Below are 26,552 nucleotides of genomic sequence, written 5' to 3'. Positions count from 1 at the left end.
CTGTATGTTAATTTGCATAATAAAAAACACTACAGTGCATTAGTATTTAAAAAGCAAAGACAGAAGAGAAATGCAGAAGGGCTGGCCCCTGCTATGAGTTGGCACCCACACACATAGGCACCAGAGTTTCTTTGTTTGTTTGTATGTTTTTGTTTGTTTGTTTGTTCGAGATGGAGTTTTGCTCTTGTTGCCCAGGCTGGAGTGCAATGGCTCGATCTCAGCTCACTGCAACCTCCGCCTCCCAGATTCAAGCGATTCTCCTGCCTCAGCCTCCCACGTAGCTGGGATTATAGGCACCTGCCACCACGCCCAGCTAATTTTTGTATTTTTAGTAGAGCCGGGGTTTGGCCATGTTGGCCAGGCTGGTCTCGAACTCCTGACCTCAGGTGATCTGCCTGCCTCGGCCTCCAAAAGTGCTGTGATTACAGGTGTGAGCCACGTCCCCCGGCCAGCAACACAGTTTCTAACCATCCTGGGCTGTACCTAGACTTCCCTCTTCCGTTCGTGCTTACCTTATCCACATTGGCCAAAATGCTAAGTGCTGCTTGTCCTTTAAGTCCCTGACTTCACATGGGAGTTCCCTTCTCAATGTGTCCCCCGATCTTCCCCTCTGCCCTGCAGTGTGATCTAGACGCCCCTTTTCTGTGCTCTCATTAGCCCCATGTGCATACCTTTATCATAGCAGGGCTCATACTCTATTTTAATTTTCAAGTCTGCTTTCCCCTTGAAGGCAAGTGCCCAGTTTTAATCATCTTTGTATGTTATGTTCCTAGCATAGTTCCTTTCACATAACTGATACCCAACAAATGTTTGTAGAATGAATAGCTGGACATTTTAGAGTACTATAAGTACTTATTTATATATAAATAGATGTGGGCTGGGCACTGTGGCACACACCCATAATCCCAGCATTTAGGGAGGCCGAGGTGAAAGGATAGCTTGAAGCCAGGAACTTGAGACCGACCTGGGCAACAAAGCAAGATCCTGTCTCCACAAAAAATAAGTAAATATAATGAAAAAAATGAGACGGGCATATAGTGCACACCTGTAATCCCAGCTACTCAGGAGGCTAAGGTGGGAGGATTGCTTGAGCCCAGGAGTTCAAGTTTGCAGTGAGGTATGATACACCATAGCACTCCAGCTTGGGTGACAGAGAAACACCCCACCTTTAAAAAAAATTAAAACAAATAAGTTTTAAAAATATTTTTTGAGCTATTGCATAATTTATGAAATGATGAAGGACTCAGAAAAAAATAAACTATTCAGCTGCTTTTTGGAAAGAGTAATTATATATTAACAGAATTTTATAATTGTTTATAATGTTTTATATTTTTACTGTTTACCTTTGAGTGAAAAAAACCTAATATTTTCTTTGGAACATTATTTTTTGGTTCATACATCAACCTCAGTGACATATTTTGTTACATTTATGGCAGGATTGTTGATTTGTAGTCCTAATCAGATTTTGAAGGGCTTTTTCTTTAGTAGCTTTATTTAAAAGAAGCAACATTATGTCTCTGAATTGCCCTTCAAATTTAAAGTCTTTAAACTTCAATAGGATTTTCTTTCAAGAAGATTTTAATAAAATAGTTTAACATGTTCTTTAAAGCCCATCAACCATTTCTTTTGTCCTCCTTTCTTCCTCCCTATGCAGCCCTGTAAAACCTTGCTTCATTTCCTAAGGGTATTTATGAAAAGTTGCCTTAAACTAGAAAACTTGTATTATCTAAAGTCTCCTCCCTTAAGGATGTAAGCTACTTGAAGTGTTGTCCTGTCTTTACAATCCCTGAAGTGCTTTGTAAACACTGAATAAATAGCTGTTGAATTCTATTAAGAATGGAATCAAAATATTTCATTCATATGAGTTAAAGGATGTTTTAGCTCCCTACTCCTATAATTTTAGTAAATCAGAGAAGCTGAATAATTTTAAAATCTAATGGGAAATCAACAGTAGCCTGGATAAATTGTGGTATATTCACATAATAGAATTCTATCTAGCTATGAGAATGAATGTACAACAGCTACTGTGTACATTAGGCAATCTGATGAATCTCACAAAGAATGTTGAGTGAAATAGCCACAATAGAATACTGCCATATGACTCCATGATTCTAATTATACAATTTTTTTTAGAAGAAAAACTAATTTATACTATTGGAAGTTGGGATACTGGTTATCCTTGGTGGGGAGGGTTATAATAAGGTACACAAGGTAGACTTCTGGGATAATGATAGCATTTTGTTTCTTGAAGTGAATCTGAGCACTCATTCAGTTTGTGAATGTTCATCAATCTGCATATTTAGAATATGTGTAGTTTTCTGCATATATATACAGATATACATTATCTTCATATGTAATACAGAGTAAAAGAAGCAAAAGTAAAAAACACAAAAAGTGACTAAATCAAAGTTATTCAAACATAATTTTATTGTTTTAAGAAATTAATATTTTCTTATATCAATTATGTACATCAAGCTCATTCAATTATTGATGTACACTAGAAGCAAAGTGCAAAGTATTCAAAATGATTGGGTTACAGAGAAGTAGCACATTTGTAATAAAAAAGGTTATTCCATGATTGTATGATTTGTTTAAAGATTATAACTTCAAAATAGATTCATAAAATAATGATGAATTTCAATATACAAAATATTTACCATAGCTGATAGAGAAAAATCCTATGTAGCATTAAGTTTCTTTCTTTGAGGATAATGAGAATGTTTATTATTGAAAGCCCACGATATGCCAGGTAATGTGTCACTTTCAATTCTCACTAAATAATATAAGAAAGGAATTATCTGCTCTATTTTACCAAATACGATATGAAGATTCCAAGAGTAGCTGGAATCCAGGTTTACGTGACTACAAAGCTGATGATGTTCTTTCTACTTCTCTACCAAGATGTCTCATTCCAGAAAAGTCACTAAAAAATAGTCTGTAGTTCAAAAAATTTCAAAATCTTTTAAAAAACAGGATTTTGAACCAATATCTTTGTAAGCATACTAAATAAAATCAAAGCTTGTGGTAGGGGTGGGATCCATGCCTCTTTAAATATAGTATTAGGTTGGACCATATAAAATAGTCATTTCCGTAGGTCAAAAAATGGCTGAATAATGGCAATTTTATTTACTTCTAAACATAGCCTTGATATAGAAGTGTTTAGAAAACTTAATGTTGCATTTTAATATGCATATAAATAATGAATAGTTCTACCTGATCTAAAGGGACTTTCTTTTAAAAGAAAATTTAAAAGCTAGAATGCAAAAACATAGTAGTTAAGAGTTCAGGATCTCGACAGGGTACCTATGTGAAATCCCAACTCAACCACTTAATAGTTGTACAAACTTGAGTAAGTTAACATATTTCTCTGTGTTTATTTGGGAGTCATAATTCTATTTACCTCCTAAGTATGCTTTGGAAATTAAATCATGTAATACATGTAATCACTTAAGACAGTGTCTAGCATATAAAAACCATTGAATAACATATTGGCTATTATTTAAACACCAACACTCATTGTTCCTTATAACTTTAGTCTCATATCTACAAAATCACATCATAGGACAAACTTTTTTTTTTTTTTTGAGACAGAGTCTTGCTCTGCTGGCCAGACTGGAGTGCAGTGGCATGATCTCGGCTCAGTGTAACGTCTGTCTCCTGGGCTCAAGCAATTCTCTTGCCTCAGCCTCCCAAGTAGCTGGGATTACAGGCATATGGCACCATGCCTGGCTAATTTTTGTATTTTTAGTAGAGACAAGGTTTTACCCTGTTGGCCAAGCTGGTCTCGAACTCCTGACCTCAGGTAATCTGCCCACCTCGGCCTCCCAAAGTTCTGGGATTACAGGCACGAGCCACCGTGCCAGGACATACTCCTTTTTTTTTTTTTTTCAGAGGAAGTCTTGCTTTGTTGCCCAGGCTGGAGTGCAGTGATGCAATCTCGGCTCACTGCAGCCTCTGCCTCCTGGGTTCAAGTGATTCTCCTGCCTCATCCGTGCGCCACCACACCCAGCTAATTTTTTATATTTTCAGTAGAGATGGAGTTTCACTGTGGTAGCCAGGATGGTCTTGATCTCCTGACCTCGTGATCCGCTGGCCTCGGCCTCCCAAAGTATTGGGATTACAGGCGTGAGCCACTGCGCCCATCCCAGGACACACTCTTAAGTAAATAAAAACTGCAAAAAGTTTATAAAAGGCTATTTTATACACAGCAACCTTGGGATAACTGGAGATTCAAAGAAGAGATAGGCCTCAGTAATGCCTAATATTATCTCAGTGAGATCAAGCAAATATGAGGAGGCAGCAGTTAGGAGCTTCTTCTAGCTCCTTCTAGTTCTCCTTTCCTACTATCCTGGATGCAAACAGATCATTTTTAAATACAAGAAGTAAGAACTTCTGGATGTACTGTTATTGACATGTCGCTAAATCTTCTTATGAAAAGGAAGGCTAGTTGGTAGTTCAAGTGTCTGCTATGCTGCTGAGTTAGTGGGCCGAGGTAATGGGTCTGAACCACATAAAGAGTTACTGGCTTCTCGATGATTGCTGTCTAGGTAACCCAGGTTTCTCACTAGTTATTTTCAGAATGCCCAGTCTGTGCTTAGTTTTCATTGTTGCCCAAAGGTAGTAACCTTTTGTTTATCTCAATAATGCTGCAAAAAGAGAAAAGGAATAGGTGTAGGAGGAAAATGTAAAATAGATCATTAATAGAAAATTATTTTTGATAAATTTGCTTCAAACATTTAGAAAGAAAATAACACATATGCATTTTTTTGTGTGCCAAGGAAAGTAACATAGGATCAGTTTTTGAATTCATGTTTAAACAACTCAGATCTTCATTAATGCGCTTGTGGTGACTGGTTTATGGCCTTTTTAAACTCTGATATACACAGTAGACATAATGTGGTGATCAAGATGAAGACTAAGATGAATGATTTGGAATGCAAGACAATGGAGTGCAAAAGGAACCAGGCATAAATATTAGTACAGCTTCAGTCACCACTAATTCCCTGTGAACATCTGCTTCTGGCTTTCTGTCATGAGCATTTGTGCAACAATTTCCAGATTTTACAGAACATCTTACTGCTTGACCTATATTACCACACTTGTCTATGATATTAGAGAGGTAACAAACAAGAATTATTATTAGTCATGATACATAAGGTCTTGAAAAGTGTTGTTTCATATATTCTGTTTGACTTTTTAGTTAACACAGGCAAGAGGAAAATCAGTTTTCTTTTATTCCATCTTGGGCAGAAGCAGAAGTCCAACAAAGGACAATGTGACCAAATGTCTAACTACGTAAGGGTCGTAAATTGAAAACTACAAGTATGAAAAGAAGTAAAATAAGAAGCGTAAACAACCACACAGCTTATTGTTCTCAGGTAGAAGGAAGTCCCAAAATACAGAGTACAAAGTTGGTTAAGGTGGCTCCATATCGCCTGGGCTGTACCTATCTTCGTTTCAAACATCCACAGCATGTTTGTTGCTTAGTAGTTGCAAACCCCTTGCTATCTCCAGTATCATGTCTGCATTCCAAGAAGGAGAAATGAATGGTGAGCAGATGTTTGTACAATCCAGATGAGTAAATTTAAAAAAGCCTGAGTTTACACCTAGTGATTTATGCTTATATCTCATTGGCCAGAATTATGTCACAGAGCCATCCCTAGCTGTAAGGGAAGCTGGAAAATATAGTTTTTGAAGTAGGGATATTGCTGCTCCAAATAAAAGTGGGGTAAGCATGAATAGAATAAATATTGTGATAGCATTTAGCAGGGTCTGCCACAACTACTCAAAAAACTTTTCAATCATGTTAAAAGTATCTTATTAGTTTAGCAACTTGGGAGACAGAGGAAGGGTATTGATTACACCTAATAATTGAGACTCAATTTCCAGTTTCCAACAGTCCATGTTAAATAATTTAAGGTGAATGAACTCTTAACAAAAAAAAATGTGTTTTTATCATATTAGTTTTACATACATACACATACACACATATATATGTATACATGTAATATATATAAAATAAGTTACAGGGTTACAAGTGTTAGAGCATTTGAAATTTTTTAGGTATTTTAGGTAGGCCAATTAATAGGCAATTCAATGAGGTATGAAACAAACGCATTTATTCCTGCTTTAAAATCCAAATAACTTAATGTGAGGCAAATCGTTTATAATTCTTGTCCAAACAAAGTAAATGCTTTACCAAAGCAAATTTTTTTTCATAGTTCATCAGAAGAACTCTCAATAATTTACAGAAATTTTAGACGCATTGAATTAGGCTCTGATGATATTGGGGAATGTAATCTATCCATGGCATCCTTAATAAACCCACATAAGGCCATGTGCGGTGGCTTACACCTGTAATCCTAGAATTTGGGAGGCCGAGGCAGGTGGATCACCTGAGGTCAGGAGTTCGAGACCAGCCCGGCCAACATGATAAAACCCTGTTTCTACTAAAAATACAAAAATTAGCTGAGTGTGGTGGCACGTGCTGTAATCCCAGCTACTCAGGAGGCTGAGGCAGGAGAATCACTGTAACCTGGGAGGTGGAGGCTTCAGTGAACTGAGATCGCACCACTGCACTCCAGCCTGGGAGACAGAGTGATACTCCATCTCAATCAATCAATCCATCAATTAAAAAACCCACATAAAATTGAGAGTCACTGAACTTTGTTCATTTCTATATCTACCATATGTATTAATCGTTATCACTTTCTATATGCCAGACACTTACAAAAACCAAGTGAAATAGGTGCTATTGATTTCATTTTGTATTTAAGAAATCTACACATTCTAAACCTGCTTGTTGAAAATGTAAAGGAATAACAAGCATAAATCTCCAATGTTAACATTAGCTGGTAAATAAGAGGTCTTACATGGATACTATCCAGGTTTGGTAACAGAAAAGGTACTATGGGATTGTATTCTGTAATGGATAAGGCAGCACAGCACTGGGATTACAAGCGTAGACTGGATTTGAATCCCGACTTTCTCACTTAATAGTTGTAATCCTGGGAAAACTGCCTAACACATCTATGCCTTAATTTCCCTATTTGAAAATGCAGATAATAGTACCTGCTCAAATGGTGGCTAGAACTAAACTAAATTGGTTAGTATTAGTAAAATTTTTAGAGCAGTGCCATTGTAAGAAATCTGTTTTCTGCTGTTGTGTAACAAATTAATCCAAAGTACTTTAAAATAACAGAACTTTAAAATAACAGAAATGAATGATAATTCTTTGCCAAAACAAGAATTATGGAAGGCAAACTGTTTATAATTCTTGCCAAAACAAGAATTAAGGTCTCCATGTGGTGGCGTTCAAATAGTCAACTGTGGCTGCATCATCTCAAGACTTACTACGGCTGGAGGGTTCATTTCAAGAAGGCTGTCTAACATAGCTGGAAATTCGTGCCTTCTGTCAGTGGGGGGTACCTGCCTGCCTCCATGTGGCCTCTCATCTTCTAGGGTGTTTTTCTACACCTGTATTCACCAGAACAGCCTTCTTTACATGGTCTTCTTTACGTGGCAGCTGGGATCCAAAAGAGAAAGCCAGCAAGAGTGTGCATCCAAGAAGGAAGCTGATCTTTTTTAAACCTAATTTCAGAAATGACACCTCAGCACTTCTGCCGTATTATTCATTAGCAGTGAGTCATTATCTCTTGCCCAAATTCAAGAGAATAGGATTACCCAAGGATGTTTATTCCACAAGGTGGGATCATTGGGTCTCACATCAGTGGCTGCCTACCTCAGTGAGGCACTCTCTGTTAATTAAGATAAATATGAAGTATTGCTGTATTTCCTCATATATTTGAGTCTCTCCAAGGTCAAGTCTACCGTCATTACCTAAAGGCTCATCTTAGAAGACTACATTAATCAAATGAGTTTCTTAAAGAAGCAAAACATAATTAATATATTGGGATTTTTTGTCCAAAGACTAATATAAATTTTGTTAGAGAAATATTTATTAACCATCAACCAAAGGAATCCTGTTATGCAGGATTATTTCCTAACTAGCTAGATTAGGTTAGCTTACTTTCTGGCTCCATCATGGTCAGAAGCCATGAATTAGTATTCAGAATTCTGAAGATACTGTTCATATGCTACAAGTTGTCTTTTCTAAATTAGAGAAATAAGTGGAAAGCATATAAGCAATAGAAAGGATACAGAGAAATGTACATTTCGGGAACAACTAGGCAACAGCTACTGAGACTGAGTGTCTAGGCATCAAATCAGTTCCATCCTTATTTTCTTATTTATATGCCTGAAAAGTATACTCCAGACTAGTCCTGAATGACAAAGTACATAGTTTAAAAAACAAACTGCAAAATGGCATTTATTTACATTAAAACATGAATTGCCTGTATACACACAAATATTTAAGAGGAACAATCTGTTATGCACAATAACTGTAATATTTAGTACATGTTATACACAGTAGTATCTGTTAAGTCAGTGGTTTGAGTGAAAACACAGTACCAAAACACTCCTGATACAAAATAAGTTACTCATTCACATATTCTAATCATACAAGACAGTTAATATTTTAAAAGTTACATACTTCAAATAACACTGGCTAAATGTACAACTAAAGTTTATTTTTTTTTTTATGAAAAGACTTCAGATTGGTATTCATAAATGATCCCTTTCAGGATGCATTATCTTTTAAATAAATAAACTAAATTGACTTCAAGACTATTTATAAATAGCCCACTAAAATCTGATTGAAGACATTCCTTCATTTTATTAAAGGTGTAGCTACATACTAGAGAATATGCTCAACTACTGCCTCCAGATTCCAACACTGTCATTCTAATTTGCAAACAGAAATTATTTAAATTCCAACTTCAGGATATGAGATTAGCTGCCTGCCTTATTTTGTCAATTGTTTCCAAAAGCATTAATGGATTAAGAGACTGTCTTGAACATCTCAAACATTTGAGAAATTCAAGGTTTTCTTTATGTTTTAGGTTAAAGCTGATCTTATATATGGAGATTTTGGGATAAATTGGAACACTTTTAGAAGACCTTCACAAAGAATTTTTCAATTCTAAAATCTATTACAGATTTATATAAAGTCCAAGAGAACATCTGGAATATTTTCATAATGCAGTGAAGGATTCATCTTTGGCATTTCTCCATTCCTTCTAAAATAAGATACTTCAACAAACATTTTATACTTTTCTATCTACCTACTATAGATATTTTCTATACACAAAAGTATTTGATGGAAATTTGTGTTTTAACAGCAATTTCATTGCTAAGAATTTTTTTTTTAGATATGAAAAATATTAGTAACATTCAGCTTTTTACTATGAGAAGCTGAAATGTTTTGATGTTGTTGAGATGAATTTGCTCAGCTTCCTTTTTCGGTGACTGGCAATTCAACAGCCTATCAAATTCAGCAATGGATAAAGCAGAGATACTTTACAGTATCTCTGCTTTAAAAACAGTAAAAACAAAAAAAGGTGACCAGGATATAATTTTTGAATAATATGAAGCATTCCTCTATTAAGGAAAATATGTATATATATATATAATCTGTATCCATATATCTTCAAATACAATGGGTATGACAGAAATCAAACTGTTATATTTTCTTTCTTGGTCCCTGTGGTTTTTCTTGAAGGAAACAACAAAAACAAACAACTCTGCTACAAATGCCGATTTGTAGAAACTTTGCCATGATGGCTTCCACATTAGCTTTCCACATTATTTCCAGCATTCACAAATTTTTTGCTCTCATCACAAACTAACCTAATGTTTGAAAAGAGTCCAAGTGTGATTATTTCAAAATAATAATAGAAAAGAATAACACAGCTTTTATAATTGAGCACATTTTCCTCATTCAAAACTAAATATGAGGAAAAAATCTCAGTAAAACGGAACCAAAACCATTTAGTAGCTCAATTCCATGCTATATTCCCCAGGGCTTACTGAAAATATAAACAAAGAAACAAATACAGTAGGTAAATGATGCTATTTGCCAATGTTTGCAAAGGTCTTGGATAACAAAAATAAGATAGTAATCATGGCTTTATTATGACATTAACACATTCTTCAAATGCAATTACCAATTTTATTCTCTAACCAAACAGAATAATGGAAATCCAAGCAGAGAATGATGTACAGGACATAAAGGAACTAGAATATAAATTGGGTATTTCTACTATATGGTGCTGAAACATTTGAATACCTTTAGAAATAAAATAAATTCATCTATTAAATACATAAAACTCCTGGAGAATGCAGATTACAAGAATATGACACTTAACAGGATACTGAATTTGTGAATGTAAATTTGTTACACAATATGGCAGTTACTGAATATTATGTATGCAGCTTATGCTAATAATACTGCTATCTTCCAACCACTGTAAATACCTGACATCAACATGGTCCTTCAAGTATAGTTCAAATTATTAGTTACATGTGATAATACAAGTAATTACCAGCTCCTGCTAATACAATTTAGTAAGAACTGGGAATCTCATAATTGGCACTACTTAATGTTTATAGAATATAATGTTAAGTGCATATGGTTATCAATCTCCAGAATCCAGAAAATACAGTTATCCATACTCTTATAAGAGAGTTGTACCTCAATTTTATCATTTTCGAGTATTTGTTAGAATAGGACCTCTCCAAAATCAAATAGGATCAATCTGGTCACGTCTAACCCTAAGACAAAACACTGTAAAATTTTCCTGTATCTAAATGTTGCCCTCTAGGTAAATCTGTGATATTTTAGAGACTTTCTTTTGTGGAAAAGGTAATCTGATAAATGGGAAGAGATCATCAGACAAGATCACAAATAACCATTATTTCTCCAGAATTCAGTTGAAGTTGGTTTTTTGTAAATGCTTATTGGGAATTTCTAAAGCACTGACTTGGAGAGGCCAAGAGCCTCCATCAATCCCTGCTTGGATAGCCACTCCCGTTACCACTGCTAGGTCAGGGTCCACAGATGTGTTGGGATCTTTTCCAAAGAACTCCTGAATGACTTGACGGATCCGAGGAATACGAGTGGAGCCCCCAACTAAAACCACCTCATCAATCTCAGTCTTTTCCAGGTGGCCTTCTTTCAATACTTGCTGAATGGGTACGAGGATTTTCTGAAAGAGGTCTTCATTAAGGGTATCAAAGAGTTTCCGTGATATTTCTGTTTCAAATAAAACCTGACTTTCTCCACTTTTCTTATCAGAAAGGCCACGTCCAAACCCACTGTTCACACGACGGTCATCTGCTGAGGAAAGTTTGTCTTCTGGCAGTTCAGTGTCACTACTGTGAGGTTCCTTCCTGTCCTGTTCCTCCACCGTTAGTAATACTGACAACTGAGCAGACTGATGAAGAGTCAGATTTAATTTGACCATTTCCACGGCTTGTCTCAATCTGTGGATTTCCTCTTTCCTAGAGGGCACGAAGCCATACGTTTGATAGATCTGTTTATATAAGTACTGAAGCAATCTCTGATTGAAGTCCTGTCCTCCAAGTTTATTGTTTCCTGAGTGAAAAATAAAAGAGTTTAATATAGTTATGCATATATGTGTGTATGTATACATGTATGCTATTACGTATATGTAAAAATTATATTCTGGCAATAACAAATCCCTGTTTCATGTATCATTACAATTTTATTCATACAGAGACTGGTTAAAAATAACTGTGTTGCTGGGCATGGTGTCTCACACCTGTAATCCTAGAACTTTGGAAGGCTGAGGTGGGAGGACTGCTTGAGGCCAGGAGTTGGAGACCAGACTGGGTAACATAGCAAGACCCTGCCTCTATAAAATAAATCAATAAATAAAAATTAAAAAAATAATGACTGGGTTAAAGCTATCTTAACCCAAATAAGTACTATTTAAAAACTAGTGCACATCAGGGTCAAAATTTTAAATTATATAAAAGGAAGTATCTCTTCACAATATCAAATAATTTTTCAGTAAACAGAGATTAAGAATACAGATTGGCTTATAAGTAGCTATTTAAAAACACTGGATGTCATTCTCAACAGAGGAAAGTGCTTCTTATAATGAAAAAGTAGGTATTTAATCTCTTCTTTTCCTTTCATTTTTTTCTTGCCTGATTAGGACCTGAAAAGGTCTTTCTACTTTTCTACCTGAAAACTAGATAAATAATTTCAAAGGAAAAGAGTAATGTAATATAATTTCCTGGTATTTAACTCGATTCGAAAAAGAGAAAAAAAATGCAGAGGTTAGAATACCTATAACTTACAACTCAACGTGTCAAACAGGTTGAATCCCTTAAGCTAAATTTGACAAAACAAAAACCTTTAAAAAAGGGTTTAGAATGCAAAATCCTATCATTTCCTAGGGAAAAATACAATTAGACTTTCTAAAGACATCTACTTTATAAAACATATTAAAGGAAATATACTGATCACCTTTCATTTTAAGGAAATTTTTCTTCCCTCTGTTCCCTTTCTTCACCATCACCATGAAAAGTCCTACTGGCTCCGTGAGCCGTAACTGGGTAACTGGCAATGTATTTATTTGACTTATAGGATGCTCAACATTTTTTGAGATTTAACTTTTTGCGGTAAATATATACAAATGGTGGTATAAAATTACATATACAGAAAATTATCAAAATGAAGTCAAAGAATTCTGGGGGAAAAAAAGGATGCACTACACATTGGATATGTTAAAGAAAGCACTGCCCAAACCTCTTCAACTCTCCCTGCATTTTTCTGTATTTTTTTTTTTTTTTTTTAAATAGAGACGGGGTTTCACCGTGTTAGCCAGGATGGTCTCGATCTCCCCAACTCGTGATCCGCCCGCCTCGGCCTCCCAAAGTGCTGGGATTACAGGCTTGAGCCACTGCGCCCAGCCTCTCCCCGCGTTTTTCTTACCAGACATTGCTCGGGTTAGAAACATCCCTCCTTGTTTATTCAGTAAAGACACATCTAGAGTTCCTCCGCCCAAGTCTATCACCAAGACGTGGAAGACGTCAGCCTTGTGGAGGCCATAGGCCATAGCTGCCGCTGTGGGTTCATTTATTACCCTCAAAATCTTCAGTCCTGTAAGATTGGTTAAGGGAAGAAAAACTCATGAGAGGATGCAATAAAGTAATCTCTTCCCATTTATAGCATGTTTGTGTCTTCTGTGACATGAACTCCACCACAGAGTAATGATGAGAGCAGTCACAAACCGAACAGAAGCATGAAATGGGGACAGTAAACACAAGCTCTTCTAAATGGTATCTTTAAAATTATTCTGAAAGATTACAATATAAAGAAATAAAATCCAAGGTTCAGTGGAATAAGTCATTCTACTCTTTATTAATTAACACTTAACTTTCAAAAAGTCTCCCAGCCTTTTCTAACATTCATATTCTACTTTGGAATATATGAGCAATAAAAATTTAATCATTATGCCGAGGTGGGTGGATCACGAGGTCAGGAGATCAAGAGACCATCCTGGCTAACACGGTGGAACCCCGTCTCTACTAAAAATATAAAAAATGAGCTGGGCGTGGTGGCAGGCGCCTGTAGTCCCAGCTACTCAGGAGGCTGAGGCGGGAGAATGGCGTGAACCTGGGAGGTGGAGCTTGCAGTGAGCCAAGATCACGCCACCGCACTCCAGCCTGGGCAGCAGAGCGAGGCTCCATCTCAAAAAATAAAAAAAAATAAAAAATAAAAAAAAAATTTAATCATTACATACTATCACTAAGTGCTATGGAAATTAAAGAGGCTTATGTTGAGCAGGTAAAAGATCAGGTTTCTTTGAATGACATTCCTGCTTTAAACTAAATGCCATACTTATGAGCGGTATGCAAAGTAGTATGGCATTATGTATCAGGAGCTATGACAACATTCAAACTCTAAAGAATTATTCCAGAGATCATTAACACCCTTCCCTTCAGCTCTCTGATTTTACCACTTATTCTACTCTGGCCACACTGAACAACTTCTGGCCACACTGACCAACTTCCTATCCTCTATGTACCAGCAAATTCCCAGCTTATGGCTGTTGCAGTGGCCATCTCTTCTTCCTACAACACACTTTCTCCATGTGTCTGCATGGTTAACTATTTTGCTTTCTTCAAATGTGCTTAAATATTACTTTCTGAGGTTTGTCTGATCACCCTATTTAAATTCTACAAGTCATCCATCCCCTGACCACCAAAAGCAACCTTGACCCATTAGCCTGCTCTTTTCTTCATAGTAGGTTACTTTCTGATATACATTAGCAGTGGCTCTCAACAAGGCAGGATTTCACCTCCAGAAGAAATCTGGCAACATATGGAGACATTTTTCATTGTCACCACTTGGTGGAGGAGGGTGCTGCTAGCATCTGGTGAATAGAGGCTAGGGATGCTGTTAAATATTTTGTAGTTCACAGGACAGTCCTCCACAATAAAGAATTATCTGGCCTAAAATATCAGTAATGTACAGGCCGAAAACATTATTAAATTTACCTTTTAGGCTCATTCTGTGTTCCTCTCTGGTAGAACATAAGTTCTATGAGAACAAAGATTTCTTTCTTTTTTTAGCAAAGCCCTCAATATTGGTTCGATGGCATTAAATATTAAATCATTAAATGATCTACCTCAGATTTTACTTAAAAAATTATATTCACCTTAACATTAATGGAATTTAGAAGAAAGAATTCCTCACTGCTAACATGTGTCCATTTTCTCTTTGAGCCTTTGTCCTGTAGCATCTGATTGGTTCTTGTTACATACACATTTTATATTGTGCTATAGAGCTTTCAAAATTATAAACCTGTATAAAAATCTATCTACTTTACCTACTATGATGGTTACTATTATCATCTTGATTGGATTGATGGATGCAAAGTATTGTTCCTGGGTGTGTCTGTGAGGGTATTGCCAAAGTAGAATAACATTTGAGTCAGTGGACTGGGAGAGGCAGATCCACCCTCAATCTGGGTGGGCACCATCTAATCAGCTGCCAGACCGTGCCTGGAATAAAAGCAGGCAGAAGAATGTGGGAGGATTAGACTGCCTGAGTCTTCTGGCCTCCATCTTTCTCCCATGCTGGATGCTTCCTGCCCTTGAACATCGGACTCTAAGTTCATTAGCTTTTGGACTCTTTGACCTACACCAGTGGTTTGCCAGGGGCTCTCGGGCCTTCGGCCACAGTCTAAAAGCTGCACTGTTGGTTTCTCTACTTTTGAGGTTTTGGGACTCAGACTGGCTTCCTTGCTCCTCAGCTTGCAGCCAGCCAACTGTGGGACTTCACCCTGTGATAGTGTGAGCCAATACACCTTAATAAAATCCCTTTCATATACACATATATACTATCAGTCCTGTCCCTCTAGAGAACCCTAATACACCTACCATATAGTTTGTTTATTTTGACTATGGTTGTGTGGTTTGGGAAGTGGTAAACCTTACTACAGAAGGTTTTCAACCCAACACAATTTTGAGAAAAATGTATGTCAGTCAAGGGTACTGTTACCTGCAAGGTTAGCAGCTTCAATCGTTGAATTTCTCTGTTTTAGATCAAATTCTGCTGGTACAGAAATGACAGCATTGGCAACTGGCATTCCAAGATATGCCTCTGCCATTTCCTTTAACTTCAACAACAGTCGAGAGCCAACATACTCTGGGGACACCGTGATGGTCTCATTACTTGTCACAGAAAACTCAACCATTCCATTTTTGTTTAAAACCTGTGAATAGGATTTGCAAATAAGTAAATAAATAAAAGAGTAAAAGTATACAGACATACATATATACATAAATACTAGACTTCATGAGAACTTACCCTTATCTTTACAAAATCAAAAAATGCATTTGAAATCTATCTAGTACATTCACCAAGATTAGAACTTGTTAAATGTTATACATTAAAATCTATACAATGAATCCATATTAGTTTTACTTTTTTTTTTTGAGATGGAGTCTTGCTGTGTTGCCCAGGCTGGAGTGTGGTGGCATGATCTTGGCTCACCACAACCTCCGCCTCCCGGGTTCAAGCGATTCTCCTGCCTCAGCTTCCCGAGTGGCTGGGACTACAGGTGCGCGCCACCATGCCCAGCTAATTTTTGTATTTTTAGTAGAGACGGGGTTTCACTATGTTGGCCAGGGTGGTCTTGAACTCCTGACCTTGTGATCTGCTCACCTCAGCCTCCCAAAGTGCTGGGATTACAGGTGAAAGCCACCGTGCTTGGCCCAACACTAGTTTTTAATAACAGCAGAATAAAATTCATCACCAAGCACATGACTAGAACACAAAAGATTCTCAATATATTTTTGCTGAATAAAGAAAGAATAAATGATGAAATGTAAGAAATAAAAGTTGCTCATTCAAGTATGTAACTCAGAATCTTTTCCCAAATTTGTTTCTAAGAGTAATGGATAGCTGAAAGAATTTTCTAGTACATATTAACAAGAATAATTTTAGTACATCATTATGTACTTACCCAAGAATCAAATCTCATTTGCACTCGTTTCCCATGAAAACATGTATTGTGCATTAGCTCATTATCCCCGATAATGTGGGTATACATTTAAAAAACTATTTTAACTCTAAAAAATACTATCCTAGTTTTACCAAGGTTGTATTAATATAAATAAAAAAGACAATTAATCTAAGAAATTATAAGAATGTTTTCTCACTTTAGGCCTCATAGTTAGGTTTCCATCATGACAAACTGACCTTCCAAAAAGTACTTCACTAGTCTGTGGTACACGGACAATATTAAAAAGCTACATGGACAATATTAAACCAAGATACAAATATACCAGAATACCATCAGTGCCCACATGAAACAAAAACAACACAAAAAAATCAGATCACTTAGAAACATTAAGTAGTTTTTGGGTCAATAAGTAATGTATCCAAAGCTGTAATTCAGAGGGCATATATAGCATTAGATGATTTTTTCATTAAAGATTGTAAGTCAATAAAGAATCCCAAAAAAGAAGTCAAAAAACAACAAAGTAATAAACCTAAGAAATGCAGGGAGCAATTGTCTTTTCTTTGAAAACAGATGAAAAATTTGAAAATTTTTATGGCTAGGTTTATTCAATAAGCAGCACTGATACAACTATCTATTTTGAAACTAATTAATGGCTGGCATGGTGAAATCCTGTCTCTACTAAAAATACAAAAATTAGCCAGGCATGGTGGCACATGCCTGTAATCCCAGCTTGGGAGGCTGAGGGAGGAGAATCACTTGAACTCGGGAGGCAGAGGTTGCAGTGAGCCGAGATCATGCCATTGCATTCCAGCCTGAGAGATAGAATGAGACTGTCTCAAAAAAACAAACAAACAAACAAACAAACAAAAACTAATTCATTTAGAATTTCACTTCATAACTTCCAAGAGAAACTCCACATGGAAAAAAGCTTTAAATGTTTAAAAGAGAAAAAAAAAAGCAGCAAAACCCAAACCAACAAATACTCACATAAACGTAATAAGAGGGAAAAAAAAGTACCAGTAGATAGGATGGGATAGGGTACAGTAAACATGGTAAGAGTCTAAAATCAAAAATTTAAAACTTTGACATCCAGATCAAAAACATCAGTGAAAAAAAAAGGTAAGGAAAAGATAACAAAAACATATAATGAAGGTCTTTTATTTTATAGCTCACTAAGGAAAAGAAAAACACATCAAAACAAAAAAGGACAAAGAATAAAAAATGGACCACAAAAGAAAATTAAAATATCAATAAAATTCTAAAAATTCTGATCTCACTAAAAAAATCAAAAGAAATAAAAATTAATACAGGATACTATTTTTCACTTATCTGACTGTTAAAAGATTAAAAAAAATAACTAGTGAAGATACAGCCACTCTAAAAAATTATGGTTAAGAGCATATAACCTTTCTGGTGAGCAAACCGGAAAAATAAATCAAAAGCCTTAAAAATGTACACATTTGACCTATCAATTCGATTTCTAGCATTCAAGTTAGGAAACTTTCAGAGAAGTGTACAAAGATAAGTGTGTAAGGATATTACCTGAATCTCCAACATGAGTGAAAAACCACAAAAAAGTACACTGATAGAGACTAGTCTAATTAATAATGGAATAGTCATTCCACAAAATCATTAAAGATAATGACATGACCCTATTAATTATCCATGACATATTAAATAGCAAAAAATAACACACCTGGTATGTTTTCTTTATATGTATACAAGTATGTACACATACACACAGAATATCTATCTATGGTACACAGGGCTTCATCAACCTTCCTGCTACCTTGAAAGAGCTAAGCAAGACATGCTGAGGATGGGCCAGCATGAAAATGGCAAGGCCTTAACTACCTGTTGGCATTATGGAGTCAGTGATAACTGATCCTAGAGCTGCTGTGGAATTTCTTGTTATGTGAGATAACAGAACTTTTATGTATTGATAGATAAAACTAGATGAGACAGAATGACTTGTGACATGAAGCCAAAGCATTAACTAAAAGAGTACACTAAAATTAATATAGATTTTAGATTAATCACTTACCTTAAATGGGTATCTGCCAATTTCAGCCTCCAGCTCTTCTGGGGTAAAAATCTTGCCTATGAATCTTTTGGCATCATATATCGTGTTTTGAGGATTTGAATCTGCCAGCTCTACGCTTTCATATCCCACATATACATCTTTGTCAGTAAAAGACACCATGCTAGGTATGCTGATATGCCCATTTTCATCTGGAATCACCTTTACTTTTCCTGTGCCAGGAAAAAACACCCCAACAGAACAATAGGTGGTGCCAAGATCAATACCAATCACTTTAGGAGTAGGCAGTGGTAAATACTGCTGTGCCAAATAGCCGGCCAACAGGAGAGTCAAAACAGCCGATCCTGAAATAAAGGAAAATTAAAAGATGTATTTTATCAAACTAGTACAAGGTACTAAATTACTGTAGCAAAGTCCCTTTAATATCACTCATCGAAACAAGCCTAAAAAAGACAAATTTCAAAATTTTTTATAGGACTACTGACAACACTCCTCTCAGACAGCAAGTTTTTCAAAATGTAAACTGGTTATAATAAAATTTAAAATGAAGTAACAACACAAACAACAACAAAAAACCCTATAACTGTATGTTTGTGTCATTCTCTAATAAATGTAATAAAATCTAAAAATATTTCAATAATATTTGTGCAGATGCTGACAAGAAACAACATTGATCTGGAGCAAAAGCCAGATATAATCTAATATTCTTGATCAATTGATATTTAGATTTTACAGCTTTATAAAAAGCTTCGATTATCATTTTTTTTTTTTTTTTTTTTTTTGAGACGGAGTCTCGCTCTGTCACCCAGGCTGGAGTGCAGTGGCGCAGTCTCGGCTCACTGCAAGCTCCGCCTCCCGGGTTCACGCCATTCTCCTGACTCAGCCTCTCTGAGTAGCTGGGACTACAGGCGCCCGCCACCGTTTTTTTAAAAGCTCCATTATTAAAATTCTCACAACAAAAACTTTATTATTTTATAAGGCTAAAATTCTCTCCTCGTATCTCACCTCCTTTTCCCTTTCAAAAGGATGAAATGGATAAATGGGATAAAATGATTTTGAAAGTTCCTTAGATATGAAACTGTCACTTCATAACAGAACATAGTTAACTTCTTATGTATTTAAGTATGAACTAAGGACATCCTTCCTGCAGCGGTAATATTTAGGGGAGAAGAAGCATAAAGGTGGGCAACCCTGACGGCAATATCTATGAAAGCTTCCTGAAGACAAGTTTCGTTCACTATTGTACCCCCCAGACCAGGAATAGCAGATGCCCAACAAATACTAATTTAAAAAAAAAGAGTAGGAACAAATGCCACGCAGATTGTAAACATAAGCGAAGAAAGATGCCCCTTTAGTTTTTAGTTAATCTCGTATTTGGTATCAGGAGGCTGTGTAGTACACCTGTGTCCACTCATATTACATATGACCCAAAACGTCAATTTTCAGGGCTCTGTGTTACTAATTGTTAGCTCATCCTCATCAACACATAACTCAAAGAAATAAAACCAAGTGCGAATCTCACTTTCCCCTTCCAGCTACAGGCAACATTTCAGAAGCATTCATCACCTTGGAGACGCGGGGTGGGTGTGTGTGTGGGTGGGGGATAGGTAATTCCAAACCCGATTTGATGGAAAAAGCATCGATAGAGCTATACATCAGAGTCCTGAATCCCTCCAAATTCAGCATCCCTGAGCCGACAGATCCGGATGTAGCTCCTCCCCCTTCCTCCACAAAGGGGTCCTGGAGGTGCACGTTCTCGCAGCCTTCCATAGCTTGCCCCAATTCAACAGGTAATTCAAAAACCTAGGTGCTGCTGAAAGGAACGCCTCCCTAAGCCTGATGTCCCTGGGATGGACACAGCTGGTCGCCGTCTACCCTACCTTGGCCTGCAGGGGCCGGGGCCCTCCTAGAGGCGTCCCCGCCCCCATCCACTCCGAACAGCCGAAAACAGCCTCTAAGTCACCTTTCTGACTCCCCTTCCGCTGCTCCAGCTGGGTCCAGGAGGTGAGTCAACCACCCCCGCCCACTCTGGCATCCTCAGATCGCCTCTATGCCCGCAAGAGCAACAAGGACCCCCGGGAACCCACCTAAGATCGTCATCTCTCTGGCCATCACAGTCCCGCCGAACAGGCTTGTGATGACTGTACCAGACGTGAGGCACCGCCCCCACTCCGCCCAGCAGTCCCGCAGCCCCCTGGGAAATGTAGTCCACTTGCTCTGAGGCAATCGAAGAAGCTATCGCTCTGACCAAAGCAAGGACTTCATCTACCGTGAGGGCGCGGGGCAAGGAGCCTCCATTCAACCGCTGCCAGTGACGACTGAGTCCCCCTTTCACGCAACGGCCGGCATGACCAGTCAGAATGAGGGGGAGGAGCGCCCTGGCGAGAGACCGGCGTTTAATCAAACCTGTGGTCCCGCGATCCTACTTGAGGGAAAACAGGCTATCTCTTTAGCCCCGCCCCGCGCTTTGCATTCTGGGAAGCGGAGTTCCAGCCTTTCTCTTTCCGCGGGAGGGAATGAAAAGGAGGGTGAAAACCGTTAGTTATTTCTTTCTTTGGTCGCGCCCCTGATCAGGTCCAGGATTCGAGTTTGTGTTCTTTCGTTTTAATTCCTTTTAAATCGCGTTCGTTTGCCTGAGATCTAGCTTCTAGATGGCGTTCCTATAGCCTCCCGGAGCCCCAGCCAGCCTCCGTAGAAGGGTCCCGGCCGCTGTGCGGGGCCCGTGGGAAGTCGGCTCTGGCGTCCGTGCTCGCAACGCTGGGAGCAGCCCTGAAACTCCAGTGACCCTCAGCCCTCTGCCTTTGTTTTGGGATAACTGAATTCAAGCATTCTTCAGTCCATTTGATTTATCCAAGGGATCAGGGATACATTTTCTCTATTGCTAGCACTGAAGTGGGCCATTAAAAACAAAACAAAAAAAACGAAATTAAAAAGAAAACCTTTAGCTCTCTCTTCAAGTAAGTCTTAAGTGGCCAAAATTGACCTTATGGACAAGTCCTGTAACGTGACAGCCATTTTAGGACGCTTGTGACATGCCGTTCAGGTTCTAGTCTGAAGTAGGATTTTTCTCGCATCTTGGTCACTGGTAGCACTTAATGGCTCCTCTGAGAGTGGTTTTGTCATTTTTGCTGTTAGAGTTCACGATGACTAAGATCCTGGAGAATTGAATCCATTTTCTCAGCTTAGATATAAATCAAACCATCCCTGTTGACAACACGTCAGCCTGCTGTGGGAATACATCGCTGTTTATTTCTATCTGACTTATCAATGTGAATTTTGATTATGGAAGCTGACTTCTGGTTGATAGGGATTCATTGTAATGTTCTCTCTACTTTTGCGCATTTTTAAGTATTTCATAATGCGAAATATAAAAAGTGTGTGTCTATAGTGAGTGCTGTTCAGTAAGATTCTTATGAGGAGTGAAGAATTCAAGCACTTAGTTCTTAAGTATTACTTGTAATGGGCATTGGGCTGGAGGTGTTCCAGGCGGAGGGAACTGAATTACCAAGAGCATAGAAGCAAGAGATCATCTATTCCATAGATTAGAAAGTGGTGGATCATAAAGCATGAGGTAGAATTCTGAGAGACGGAACTAGAGACTTAAACCAGATTAAGATTAGCCGTCTGTGGCAAGCACTGGTCATTGGGATTCTCCCTGCCACTCACTCCTTTCTCCTTCCTAACAAGATCCTGATTTGTTCAAGAAGCAGGTAAAGATTATGTGATCTCAGAGTAGAAGGCCTTTAGAATTAACATTGAACTAAATAGGTTGTATTCATTTTCTATTTTTGCCTTAACAAATTACCACAAATTTAGTGTCTTAAAGCAACTCAAATCTATTATTTTTACAGTTCGGTATATCAGAAATTTGATATGGGTCTCACTTAACTAAAAGCAAGTTGTTAGTAAAGCTGCATTCCTTTCTGGATGTTCTAGGGGAGAATCAGTTTCCTGCTAATTTGAGTTATTGGCAGAATTCATTTTCTTGCAGTCGTAGGGTTCAGGTCTTCATTTTCTTGCTGGCTGTAACCTGAGAGCTGTTTCCAGTTTCTGAGGCCATACACATATCTTAGCTCAGAGACCCTCTTTCTCCATCTTCAAAGCCAGCAACAGTGGGGTCGGGTCCTTCACAGAGGATATCTTTTTGCATCGCTCTTCCAAATTTTAGATGTCATGTGTTTACACTGTACCTATCTGGACAACTCAACGTAATCTCCATTTCAAACCGTATAAACTTATCATATCTGCAAAGTCCGTTTTGCCATGTAAGGTTAACTATACACAAGTTCTAACAGTTTGAGGAGGGCTTTATTCTGCCTACTAAAATGGTTCTGTGGCCCCTCAGATTCACATCTGTCCACATACAAAATGCAACATCCGCCAAAGTCCCATCCCATTGTAGCATGAATTCAGAGTCCAGAAAGTTCATCTATACTTCATCAGTTCAAAAGTCTCACATCTCATTATCTAAATCAACTAAATGGGGTAGTAACTGATACCACTTATCCCTTCTTGTTTGTTTACAATCAGAGGAACAATGAAATACTTAGATAAGAATGCTGGTGAGACTACTCCAGTAATGTTATAAAGAACAGAAAAGTCAAGGCATTGGGGTTGGGAAGTAATCATTGTTATCATTCTCCACTAGTGACCAATTTGTTGTTTTTACAGTTATTGTTTGGTGTTTTATGTTACAATCCATTGCAATTATTATCCTTCTTGATACTTAGATTGCTTTAATTTTGGCCGATGGCAGCCTCTTCAAAATTCACTCATGAATGCTTTTGACACAATCGCTTTACTTACTGCCTTGCTACCTGCTCTAAAAAGATATCTAGGATCCTCTTATTTGTTTTTTTTTGTTTGTTTTGTTTTGTTTCATACTTATAATTAACTGTATGTCTAAGCAACCCTACTTTCTTTTATTAAGAAAGTGGTATCTGGAGACCATAATTTGTATGCCAGGGGGTTATTATTTTAAGGGTGCCAGTTCTTTTTATATCTTTGAATTCAGTGAAATATCAAATAAAAAGCCAGCAGGATATTTTATGACTTGATAAAATGACAATAAAATTTATTTGGAATATTTAAGAATTTAATGGCTATATAGTCCTTGCACATGTTAAGTGACAAAACTACAAACTTAATACTACAGAGGAAACAGAAAATGGACTTTAGGCTTAGCAGCAGCACATGCTTGTAGTCCCAGCTACTCGGGAGACTGAGGTGGAAAGAACACCTGAGCCCAGGATTTTGAATCCAGCCTAGGCAGCATAGCGAGAACCCTATTGCAGAAAACTAAATAAAAGAAATAAAAATAAAACAGACCTAAGAAGAAAGTGGCAATCTCTTCAAAATAAATGAAAGCTATATTATTCAACAAATGTAACAGGGCAATTGGCTATTTATAACTTTGAATGTAGAAAGAGATGTTATACCTTAACATCAAAATAAATATAAATAGATAAAATGTTTTAATTAAATAACTACAAGTAGTTTTATTTGTTAACTTAGGGGTAGGAGAAGTCTTTGAAATTAAGACTTAAAACCTAGAAACAAATAAGGCAAAACTAAACTGAACAGATAAATTTAATTATGTAGAATTTAAGATTATCTATCAGGCAGAATTACCTATTTGAATTAATATGAAGTCAAAAGACAAATGACAAACTGAAGAAATACTAAACCTACATGATGTACAAGAGATTTAATTGCTTACTTTATGGAGAATTCCTTCAGAGTATAACGATGTACAACTCAATTGAAAAATAAGAAAGGACATAGACAATAGAAAATAAAATAAAATAAACCAACAAACATGAAAATAAATTCTACCTTAGTCACATTTAAATAAACATAAATCAGAATACTAACATGGCATTTCTACCTATCTGTAATCAGTTGAATTGTGGCCCCCTCCAAAAAAGATATGCTGGAGTGCTAAACCCCTGTACCTCAGAATGTGACCTTATTTGAAAATAAAGTTGTTGGACATATAATCAGATAATATGAGGTCACACAGAAATACGGTGGTCTGCTAATCCAATATTACTGGTATCCTTATAAGAAAAGGGCCATATAAGGCACAGAAACACAAGGAGAATGCTATGGGATGACCAAGGCAGTGATTAGAGTTATGTAGCTACAAGCCAATGAACGTCAAAGATTGTCAACAAACCAGCAGAGCTACGAAGAGTCAATAAAGGATTCCCCTGCATGTTTTAGAGGGAACATGCCCAACTCATATTTTGATTTTGGACTTCTAATCTCCAAAACTATGAGACAATAACATTTTGTTGTTTTAAAGCCATGCAGTTTGTGATAATTTCTTATGGCAGCCCTAGGAAACTATATACTATCTTACTGGAAAAATATTTAAATAATGATAAGCAGTGCTAGTGAATGTGTCTGTTGCTCATGGTAGGCCTGTTCATGGAGTATATTTTGAAAGGGTAATACTAATTAAAATGCAGGGCATGTAGACTTACATTTACAGCCATGATTATAATGAATAGAATTATCCTTTCTCCACAGAGAAAGAGATGGAAAACAGCACAAAATTAGATGAAATAATAGTTTCAGACTTTGGAGAATAGGCAGAGAAACACTGTGATCCCTGAGAAAAAAAGAGATAAACCATGTAAAGTCTATAGTCATCCTGTATTTTTGAGAGACACACACGCAAGACCACAGTGTAGACGAAAGTCCCAAGTAGAGAATATGGCCTTGCCTTGTGTAGAAGATACATACCAGAGTTCAGGAGGTTTGGAAGGAGGCTGAAGTTGCAGCAAAGGGCTCTGAAGAGGTAAGCGCTATGCAGAACACCAGAAATCCCCAAGATACTGGGATACCTTTACTTCACACCATACACAAAAATTAACTTGAAATTAGTCGTAGATCTGAATGGAAGACCTCAAAGCTCAAACAACAAATTTGTGGGAAAAAGCATGGGAGAAGATATTTGTGATCTTCTTGTAGGTAAAGTTTCCCTACATATGAAATAGAAAGCATGAATCATAAAAAAGTTGATAAATAGAATGTCATTAACATTAAAAATTTCTATTCTTACATACCATCAAGAAATGAAAAGTCAACTCATGAACTGAGAAAATATACTACATATATCTAACAAAAGACTTGTATCTAGAGTTTATGAGTAACTCTTACAACTAAATAATAATATAATAGAAAATACTTAGTTAAAATTTGGTTGTTAGATTGTAATAGACATTTCATAAAAGAAAATACACTAATAGCCAATAAACACGTGGTAATATACTTAACATTGGGGACCAACAAAATCACCACACGTCCACTACAATGGCTAAAATTTAAAGGTTGATTCACTAAGTGTTGACATAGATAGGGAACAACTGGAATTCTTATACGTCACCAGCAATATTATAAAATAGTACCTTAACTTTGCAAAAACAGTTTGACAGTTTCTTAGGTTGTTAAACATATCCTTACCATATGACTCAGCAATTTCACTTGGTATTTAACCAAAAAAAAAAAACCGTATCAAAAAAATTGTGCAAGGATGTATGTATCAGTTTTTCTTGCAATAGCCACAAACTAGAAACAATCATAGATCCATTAACACTTGAGTGAATAAATAGTTTTACTGTACAATTGTGCGTAAGAAGTATTAAAACGTGTCCACACAGTGACTTATACATGAATGATTTGGGAATCTGTGTTCATAATGGCCTCCAAACAGAAGCAATACAAATTCAGCAGGTAAATGGAGATGCCAATTGTGGTATATCCATATAACAGAATACTACTCAGCAACAGAAAGAAATTGTTGATAAATACAGTAACATCATGATAAGCTAAGCAAAAGAACCCAGGCACAGAAGAATTTCTACTCTGTGATTAAATGTACAGGAAATTCTAGAAAAGAAATACCTAATACACAGTGAAAGAAAGTAGGGCAGTGATAGCTGAGATGCAAGGAGGTGATTGACTGGGAAGGAGCACAAGGGAAGTTTTTACAGTGATGCAAATGTTCTACATCTTAACTGTGGTAGTGGTTACATGGATATAGATCTATATCTCTCTATATAGATATCTCCTTGTGTAAATACTTATCTATATAAATA

The 26,552-nt window shown here is 36.9% G+C and overlaps 1 protein-coding gene across 2 annotated transcripts; it reads right to left on the bottom strand.

Moving 5' to 3' along the window:
• Positions 1-8,302: 8,302 nt before the first annotated feature.
• HSPA13 (heat shock protein family A (Hsp70) member 13) lies at positions 8,303-20,849 on the bottom strand. 2 transcript variants are annotated; one of them, XM_055279300.2, is made up of 5 exons: positions 20,535-20,849; positions 18,451-18,791; positions 15,440-15,653; positions 12,866-13,033; positions 8,303-11,497 (listed from the first exon to the last, which is right to left on the bottom strand). In XM_055279300.2, the coding sequence occupies exons 1-5, from the start codon at positions 20,557-20,559 to the stop codon at positions 10,830-10,832; spliced, it is 1,416 nt and encodes a 471-aa protein (XP_055135275.2). In that variant the 5' UTR covers positions 20,560-20,849; the 3' UTR covers positions 8,303-10,829. The 2 variants fall into 2 exon arrangements, with proteins under 2 accessions (XP_055135275.2, XP_063495486.1); XM_063639416.1 differs by lacking the exon at positions 20,535-20,849 and adding an exon at positions 20,328-20,470.
• Between the last annotated feature and the right edge of the window lie 5,703 nt (positions 20,850-26,552).

This window comes from Symphalangus syndactylus, chromosome 5 (assembly GCF_028878055.3).
Source record: "Symphalangus syndactylus isolate Jambi chromosome 5, NHGRI_mSymSyn1-v2.1_pri, whole genome shotgun sequence".
NCBI classification, from domain to species: Eukaryota; Metazoa; Chordata; class Mammalia; order Primates; family Hylobatidae; genus Symphalangus; species Symphalangus syndactylus.
Note: the sequence above shows the minus strand (reverse complement) of the source record. Positions and strands in the feature narration are given on the sequence as shown.

Bases quoted from the DNA above. Each gene is read 5' to 3' on its own strand.
- HSPA13 (XM_055279300.2), bottom strand. From the start codon at position 20,559: ATGGCCAGAGAGATGACGATCTTAG. The intron at 15,654-18,450 runs GTAAGTGATTAA...TCCTATTCACAG, and splicing joins TTGGCAGATACCCATTTAAG to GTTTTAAACAAAAATGGAAT. The intron at 13,034-15,439 runs GTAACAGTACCC...CCAATCTTACAG, and splicing joins TGAAGCTGCTAACCTTGCAG to GACTGAAGATTTTGAGGGTA.